At 39.3% G+C, this 9,751-nt stretch overlaps 1 protein-coding gene across 2 annotated transcripts in view; it reads left to right on the forward strand.

The window, feature by feature from the left end:
• The window catches only part of LOC130917477 (calcium/calmodulin-dependent protein kinase kinase 1-like), a 44,019-nt gene extending 42,049 nt beyond the window's left edge, over positions 1 to 1,970 (forward strand). For both annotated transcript variants that reach the window (XM_057838923.1, XM_057838924.1), the window contains one exon: positions 1,529 to 1,970. In XM_057838923.1, the coding sequence (XP_057694906.1) occupies positions 1,529 to 1,625 (97 nt within the window). In that variant the 3' untranslated portion in view covers positions 1,626 to 1,970. The remainder of the gene's footprint in view (positions 1 to 1,528) is intronic.
• The last annotated feature ends 7,781 nt before the right edge of the window (positions 1,971 to 9,751 follow it).

Below are 9,751 nucleotides of genomic sequence, written 5' to 3' on the forward strand. Positions count from 1 at the left end.
CCAGTTTGGTTACCCCAGTCAAAAATTGTATTCCCTGGGCGGAGCTATATGGAGGTAGATTTATGTCTTTATTATTAATCAAAAAAAGTTGCTTCAATAAAAGAAAAGTTGCTTAAATCAAAATATATACAGTATTTTCAACCCAAAAAATGTCGCTTCAATAAAAAAATGTGTTTTAATTCAAAAACAAATTTGTAATTAAAAAAACTAAAAAAAATGCATGTGATAGTAATTTTTCCTTGATTTTTTTGTTTTGTTTTTGTTTTTTTGTTTTGATTGAAGTAATGTTGATTTGTGTTTGGGCCACATTATGGCGAGGACATTTTTGCCTTTATTATTCACTCTAAAAATAAGTTGCTTAAAAAATAGGTTGTCAAAAAGAAAACCACTTCAATCAAAAGAAGAAAAATTTCAATCATAGAAAGTTTTTGAATGCGAAAAAAATATTCGAGATGGGGCAGAGGGCAGAGGGCAACAGATTTTGATTTAAAATGTCAGACCCACACAAAAATACACACAGTCCCAGGCTTCAACTGGGACAGTGTGCTTTGGTCAGAAGAGACCAAGATTGAGCTTTTTGGCAACAAACACTTTAAGTGGGTCTGGCGTGCCACGAAAGATGCGCATGCGGAAAACAACCTCATACCCACTGTGAAGTATGGGGGTGGGTTAGTGATGCTGTGGGGCTGTTTCGCTTCCAAAGGCCCTGGGAACCTTGTTAGGGTGCATGGCATCATGAATGCTTTGAAATACCAGGACATTTTAAATCAAAATCTGTTGCCCTCTGCCCGAAAGCTGAAGATGGGTCGTCACTGGGTCTTTCAGCAAGCCAATGACCCTAAACATATGGCCAAATCTACACAGAAATGGTTTACCAGACACAAAATCAAGCTCCTCCCATGGCCATCTCTGTCCCCAGACCTTGTTTTGTTGTTTGTGCTGTTTGTTTCTACAAAATGGATAAGCGACAAGACTTTTCAGCGACTGTAGGTGTTGTCTGTCCCTTTAAGTAAATTGTAAATTTAGTGAGTAGAATTGCTCAAACTAAGAACTGTTGACATTTTTTTTTTTTTTGTAAATATTCATGCGCAAGTAACTACTTACTGTATCAGTCACATCATACTTTTAGGCAACAAAACATCTAAAAATGGACCAGAATCTTTTTTCTGTTTCATCTTCCAGTAATTTGGCAACATACATCTAATTTCAAAGTTGATGGCACATGAGTCAACTGGCAAGGAAATGTATCGTAATATTTTGTCATATTCGTACCCACTTCTTAAATTACATTCAAACATTTTATTATAAATCAGCAGACATAGGCAAAGAAATAATTATTTGTCTCAGAATGAATAGCGCAATATAAAATAATAAATTGTTTGAAAAATATGAATGATTAATCCCACCAAATATCGGAATTGTACCGGTTAATCCCTACTTTGCCACACCAATTTCTGATTTTTCCTCCTCTACATTGTCTGTCAATGCGAAATTGTAATGTTTTGCTCACTTCATTCTGGTTCATCAGGAACAACAGCCGTGACGGCAGCCGCGACGGCGAACTGGAGGATTTGTTTGAAGACGAGGCGTTCACAGAATGTTCAGACTCCGCTCAGACAAGTTAGAATGTACTGCATTGTTGCATAAAGTAAAACAAAAACATGAAAGCTCTACGAAGAATAATTGTTTACATTTTCCTACATTGATTTAAAGAAAAAAAAAAAAAAAAAAAAAAAAAAAAAAAAAGGGCAAGTGAAGCATGTGCATTTTAAACACTAGATGGCGCATAATTCTTTTGAGCATATTTTTAGCCTAAAAGGAATTGCTAGCAAGAGAATGCATGCGCACCATACTGAATTAGGATCGATCGCTCAATAAAAAAATAAGTTAAACACAGATAAAGATTGCAATGAAAAACAAATCATGATCCCATTAGCAGACTTTTATAGGTCCACTGTAAATTGAAACAGAATCATCAATAAAGTATACATATGTGCTTGATGAAATGTGTTTTTTTTTCTAACTATAGATTTGAATTTGAATCGTGGCAATTGCACTTTAGTGCTCGATAACAGTGGTTTCAGACTTTTTTTTTTTTTTGCCACAAGCCATATCCTTATGGTTTCTCTCCCTATGCCATTATGACTGCAAAAATGCATACACGCGCGCACACAAATACAGATATACTGTATACTGTATGTTTTTTTTTTTTTTCAATAAATAAAAAAAAAAAATTAATATTTGATAACTAGTAAAATCAAAATGAATGAAACAGAAGTACACTGCAGATATGGGCCCCAATAATAATCTAAAGTCCCCCCCCCCATCAATTTCATTGTATTTAGCTCATTTTCTGCCATTGACAATAATAAACATCCAATTCATCTGAACTGGGAGGACTGGCTGTGAATCAAACAAGACAAGCTGCAGATGTAATGTGCTCAGTGATGTAATCCAGGGGTCCTCAAATACAAATCTTGAAGGTCCACACTTTTTTTCATACAAGCATGGGTCCATTTATAATGTCGGTCAAGTACACGGCAGATCGAAGGTGTTAAAGGTGGTTTTCGTTTGACCAAACAAAAATACAATGCACATTCTGATTAAATTAAAATAAAAATTTTCTTGACTTAAAATAAAAATACCATAAAATAAAAATAAAACCACGCAAGTATAATGTTTACACATGTACACTAAATATTTGACAAGATCTGTCATTACGGTGCAAACAATAACTATTGACTGTACATTTTGTAACTGTAAAACACTGCTGGACAAAAAAGAAAACGTGCAATTAGTACAATACATGTTCTGATGTACAGAACATAAATGACAAGCTCTGTCATTAAGGTGCAAACATGATAATTATTGACAGTAACTTTAACTGTAAAACACTGCTCAATCAGAGAAATGGCCTTTAGGGGTCACAAAGCTGTTTACTCACATCATCAGCCAGTACTTCAGTACATTTTGTGGTTGATGAATCTGAGAGTGAGATTTGTTTTTGTTGTCATTTGTTCCTTTTCTTTTCCTTCGAACATTTCTGCCGTCACTTCAGTCATACATGCTTTATTTCTCCATCAGAGAATGGCCTCTTATGTTTGGCCAACACCCACGACATTCTGAGTGAGCACTCCGTCGCAATTTGGTGTTGTGTCATAGATTTAACGATAACCTTGCTTGACACTTGATATGACTGCTTCAACCTGTTAATTTCTTGCCTTCTCAATTCTGATTTAGGAGGAAACTTCTCTTCAAAAGAACTGTGCTCTTTAAAATAATAGAGTTTCACATTTTCACTTTTTCTCAGAGCAATTGTCTTTAAGCATAGTAAGCACATAGGTTTGATACTGGCAGTTGGTAAAATGGACACATATTTGTCAGTCCATTCCTCATTGAAACGGCGATTTTCGTTGTCCACATTTCTTCTCTTGGTCAACTTTGAGCATGCAATTTTGTAGATTCGGTCTTTTACTGGTGTCATGTAAACAAACAGATTGCAAAGAGTCTCATCTGACCAAAGCACACGGTCCCAGTTGAAGCCTGGGACCATGTGTATTTTTGTGTGGGACCAAGATTGAGCTTTTTGGCAACAAACACTCTAAGTGGGTCTGGCGTGCCACGAAAGATGCGTATGCAGAAAAGCACCTCATACCCACTGTGAAGTATGGGGGTGGGTCAGTGATGCTGTGTGGCTGTTTCGCTTCCAAAGGCCCTGGGAACCTTGTTAGGGTGCATGGGATCATGAATGCTTTGAAATACCAGGACATTTGAAATCAAAATCTGTTGCCCTCTGCCCGAAAGCTGAAGATGGGTTGTCACTGGGTCTTTCAGCAAGCCAATGACCCTAGATATATGGCCAAATCTACACAGAAATGGTTCACCAGACACAAAATCAAGCTCCTCCCATGGCCATCTCAGTCCCCAGACCTCATTTTGTTGGCAAAAGGGGGCTGTACAAAGTATTAACACCAGGGGTGCTAATAATTGTGACACACATTATTTGATCTCAAATAATTTTTTCTTTATGTGGGATTTTTTTCCCCACTGAATAAATGCACTTGTATTGAGAGTTGGATTTTTCTCTTTTTGTCCAATAAGGTCCCATATTATTTGAATTAAAAAAAAAAAAAAAAGAATCTTTTTCAGGGGTGCCAATAATTATGGAGGGCACTGTATATGTCTTAGGGAGGTGCCTGTTTGGTTTTAGATTGCTAGAAGCTTTGGTTTTGAAAATATTTATATTTATATAAATTTCACTTTTAAGTTTTAGAAAATAGGCCCCCTACGGAGCAGCCTTGCACCCCATTTCCTGTCAACTGATCGAGGAGGCTGTGGATGTACAAATCCTGAAAATAATACAAACTAAGTATACACGTTCACTATTAACTTGTGTATTTGGAGGCTTACATTTTTCTTTTACTAGGCATATTTTTCTCAAAACTAACTCCAATTTTAGTATAATTTTTGGCTACATTACCTACCTATGTGTTGCAGCCTGGATTAGGGATGTCAAACTGAATGAACCCAAGGCTCCGTCAAATTCTAATTATAATTATTAGGTAATTATGAGTGAGTGAACGAACGATTTATGGATGATGGCGGGAGTTCAAATTTCTGAATTTGTACTACTACAGCTGGCAATAGACCTGTTTTTGAGAATGAAATATTTTTTGTTTGTTTTTTTTAAAAATTAATTTTATCTAGAAGCAGACAGAGAGGGTTGCAGCATGCAGTGGAGGTGTATGTCCATGCTATTAAACTTAACAGAGAGATGTTAAGTGAGATGTTATGAGAAATGCTACCACCCGCAACTCAAAAACGGAAAAAAAACCCACAGGCCGAATATCTATCTAGCTATAACAATAACTACTCAGTAACGTTATGACTAGAGCTGTCCCGACTAGTCGATGTTGTCGACGTCATTGATGACGTAAATGCGTCAACAGGCAAAGTAATGACGGGTTAAAAAAAAACTACATGCGGATAAAGTTTAGAATGGCGGGCACTCGTGATACAAGCGTTTGTTACTGGCACCCTCAAGGGGGGGCGCTGTTCTTTCAATGTGACCGGCGTTCTTAGATTGAGCAAAGAGGAAGAAAGTGTGCGAGTGAGAGAGAGGGAGCGAGATCGGTGGGTTGGAAAAGTGCGCGGGTAGCGCCGAGTTGAGTGGCGGCATCCCCCACGTTTTTGTTTTGGTCAATATAAGTATCCATAAAGTATCCATACCTCTCGGTGTTTTTATGCACGCCGCCGCCTTCCTGAGGAGGAAATCGGACGAACCTGGACGAACCGACGACAACGAGCCACGTGAATCGCCGGTTCACCCCGCCCTACGGTGAGGAGTTGAAAACACTGCCAATTACCAAAAAGTGCAGAATTGGTAACACGTGAAAGCGGCATAAAGCCAAAAAAGCGGACCAGAATAGCCAGAGCCTGGAATTATTTCAAGGAAAATATGGAGGGTGCCACTTTGTGTACTCTTTGCTAAGCTGAGCTCGCATACCACGGTAGCACGTCGGCAATGAACAAACAGTTGAAGCGCTGTCACCCAAGTGTAATTTTCGAAGACAACAAGAAACGACAAGCTAGCAGATTGTGAGTCCACACAACTTTCTAACGATTTTTTTTTAATGGAAGTTGCCTTTATGTGCGTCGTATCATCGTGCATTTTTATTTAATAAAATAATTAATACAGTATAAATATATATAATATAATTATATAATATTTTTGTAAATTATTATTAAATTTATTAGGATCATGGAAGCTCCCACTTGGGGAAAATATATACATATATCCTGTATATATATTATATAATAAAAATATATATTATATGGAAACAGCACTGGCCTGCTTACTGTAATCAATGACTGCGCTAATGTTAGTTACTTAATATTATAAAGTATTAATGGTAACACTTTATAACAGGGGTGTCCAAACTCTTTGCAAAGGGGGCCAGATTTGGTGCGGTAAAAATGTGAGGGGCAGACCTTGGCTGACGTCCTCTATGTAGAACAAATTATTTAAGCAAATTTTAGCTAGCCATTCTGTGTGTCACATTTGCTTTATTATTTTTTTTAATCAATAATTTCAACAATCTCGCAACTAACCTTTGTGGCATTCTCTTTTCGTCTCTCGGGCTCTTGCGAAATACTGCTGGTTCAATTTCTCGCTACGTATCTTCCCTGTAATCTTGTCGTACATGTCAGCATGTCTTGTTTGGTAATATCGCCTCACATTGAAATTTTTAAAAACAGCGACTGTCTTTCTGCAAATGAGACAGACAGTTGTTGCGTATTTTAGTGAAGAATAGTCCAATTTCCACCTATCCTTGACGCATCGGCCGTCGCAGTCAACTTTTTGTTGTTGTTGATTGTCGCCATTTTAGAAAATTGGGAGTAAAGGGTCACACGGGGTAATGTTGCTTAGAGTGCTGCTGCATTTTACTGGGTAAATGAGGAGCAGAATTTATTGTGTAAGATACTTCATATGCTGGCAGCAGTACTGCTGACCAATTTATTAAGTCTGTGTGTGGGCCAGACGTTATTGATTTTATGACAGAGGTTGGGGGCCGGATGAAATTTGACCATGGGCCGCATTTGGCCCCCGGGCCGGACTTTGGACATGTCTGCTTTATAATAACTATCCGTTTTACTAGTTAATAGATCATTTGTAAACTGTTGATAAATGATTTATTGTTGATTTGTGAAGTATATGTTAACAGTTTGTGACAGGGCTCAGAGAACAAACGGACCCAATAATGCAGTGCTCAGAGCAGATTTATTAACAATGGTTTTGAGAGGAAGAGGTCTTGGCTCTCGGAGCGGCACGGAAGGCTGTTCGAGCGGGGGGGGGGGGGGGGGGACGAGCAAGGCGAAGGCCCAGGCAGGATGCGGCTATCTCCGGTCCTGTAGCAGGGTTCAGGTCACAGAAAATAGGCAGAGGCAGAAGCACAGACGAGGAGCAGGCTAGAGGCAAAAATCCAAGAGGTCAAAAGGTGTATCAAAAATCCGGCAAGGCAAGGTATCTAGGAACGCTCGTAAGTTGCAGTGAAGGCTAACAAACTCGCAATGGAGCAGAGGGCTGTGTGTGCTTATGTAGGGAGGCTGTGGTAATGACCAGGTGTGCAGAACAGGTGTGTGGAATGAGTGCTGAGGACTGAGGGGGAAAAAAAAGGAAAAAGGTATACAGGCCTGCTGTGGGGCTCTAACAGTTTGTTAAGCATTTACAGGGTGTTCCAATATGGTTGACCCCATTCTAAATGCCCATGCTAGTTGATGGATCTTAATAAAACTATATACATTTTATGTTGAAGGTCATAAGTTTTGTTGGTTAAATATACAAAGAAAAGTACAAATATTTGTTGGTTCTATGGCAGATTTTTATAAATGTGCAACATGAGCGCTGCCTGCAAAATGCCTTATCAAAATGCCTTTTCTTTTGAAGTGAACGGCATTTCTTAACCTAAAAAGATAGAAACGCCAAATGTTACACACAAAACACAAACTGTGTTTCATTTAAAATGGCATTTAGAATGTGGTCAACTATATTGGAACACCCTGTAAATGCTTAACAAACTGTTAACAAATACTTCACAAATCAACAATAAATCATTTATTAACAGTTTACTAATGATTAATTAACTAGTAAAACGGATAGTTATTATACAGTGTTACCGCTTAATCTACAGAAATCAAACATCACCTGCCCGAAGAGCATGAGTGCCATCTAGTAGAGAAAGGGACGGTTTTCCATGGTCTATCGGTGCCAAATAAAAAAAGTGAGATAATCCGTGCTTAAAATCCATGCTTTTGAGTAATGTTGATGGCAGCGCTTTATGTGAAAAAAAATAATATTTTTTTTACGGTCGAGCTGGTGTTCTGTCAGATTTTTCAACCCATCAGAAACTGCAACTTTGCGTCTCGCGCATGCGCGTAACATTACAAATTGCCGCGAATGCAGCAGGTCCAAAGTAAACTCCACAAACTTTCTATAAAGAAAGAAATATCTACTTAAAGTGCGTACGACAGGAGAGAAAAGTCTTAAATAGCGTTATTATGTGTATTAGAATCATATTTTGAGACGATTCGACTACATACAACAATTTTGCAAAGCGCAGATAACGACAAATTAGTGTTTTAATCCGGCGTCTAGCCACGCCTACCATTATAGGGCTCTAGCGTCCCCAACAGGTGGATGACGTCGGCAGAAGAATGCTTTCATCTGATTTAGTATGCAGCCCATTGAGGGGGAATTATTCATAAAGAGGTAAATGCGACGAAGAGAGCCGCAAAATGTCATTGTTTCAGTCTCTCTACTCCAATATTTTTAAAGGATATTCTTTTTATCGAAGTAATTTTCCCAATTGCTAAATAAATGGCATGGTCATGAAAAATAACAGTCTTGTGCTAAATGGAATATGAAATAATAAAAATGCATTTTTTCAGAACAACATGGCACTTCACCTTTACTGTCACACCTCCAGAACGATACTTTTTGCCGCCGTAGTGGGTCAGGTTTTTCTCATTTCCCTGCCCACTGGCTTCGGAGAATGTAAACAAACCAAGAGGCGTGACAGCTGGCCGACATGCTAACGCGAACCGAGTGACGTCTCAAAGTCTTATTTTCGCTTTTCGAAGCGAAAAATCACACAAAACTAGCCCGGTGTCACATGTCACACTGGCGGGGTTGTCGATTGTCTTCGCCGATCGCCAACCTGCCCGGTGGAGAGCAAGTTATCGCTCGTTCTCCTGCTACTACGGACAGGAGAGCTCGCCGGGGAAGCAGCAGGAGAGTACGGCCGGACGAACCGGCCGACATCGGAGGAACACGTAGCTGCCACATGGTCAACATGTATGTAATGAAAAATAATGCTTTACCACACGGCGATGACGTAAACAGAGAGCAGCGTGCAGTTGTTGTGCAGCTAACAAGACAGAATGTGTCTGGAGTGAGGAGAGCTTTTCTACATTCCCATTCATGATCAAACGTAAGTAAATAGTCCTTTATTTAAAGAAAGTGTGGTGTTTACTTTGTAATTGCTTTATTCGCGGCCATTTTTAACATAAAGTTGCAATTTCTGATCTGGTGGAAAATTTGACAGAACACCGGGCACATGAAGAGGGCAATAAGCAGAGTATATTGCTCTCCCGGCGGGGGGGATGTGCGACAAGCCGCCGGTGTCGTAGGCCGAGTGGACAAGGAGCATTTCAGCCACAAAATGCAAGCCCCCTACGTATTAAAATGTTTCCAGTATTTGACATAATACAAAACACGATGTTTACTCACTTCCTCGTAAGTCCAATGGTCCCACAGTAGTAGGGCTTGTTTTGGCCAATATCCACCGGTGAATGGGAAGCTTTTGAAACCCAAAAAAGGCTCACACGCCTCTCCCTGGAGCAGCAACATTTTTCTGCAGCCGCTTGACTAGCGTGATGCGAAAAATAAACGAATTAATCCGCAAAATCAGCTGAATCTTTAGTCCTTCTCATACAACAGTACAGCTGGATAGTGAAGAGGACTCCTTCTACAGTACATGTCACAGCGCCCTCTTTCTCAACTTGAGACTGGAGCCGGAAGTCACTCATTTTCATGGCGTTTAGTTCAGTCAGATTCCTGAGATGTCTGGCATGAATCGCTGTCTTTAGGTCATGCCACAGCATCTCAATGGGGTTCAAGTCTAGACTTTGACTTGGCCACTCCAGAACTTGGATTTTTTTCTTCTGAAACCTTTCAGAAGTTGATTTACTT

This window comes from Corythoichthys intestinalis, chromosome 6, assembly GCF_030265065.1.
Source record: "Corythoichthys intestinalis isolate RoL2023-P3 chromosome 6, ASM3026506v1, whole genome shotgun sequence".
Lineage (NCBI taxonomy): Eukaryota > Metazoa > Chordata > Actinopteri > Syngnathiformes > Syngnathidae > Corythoichthys > Corythoichthys intestinalis.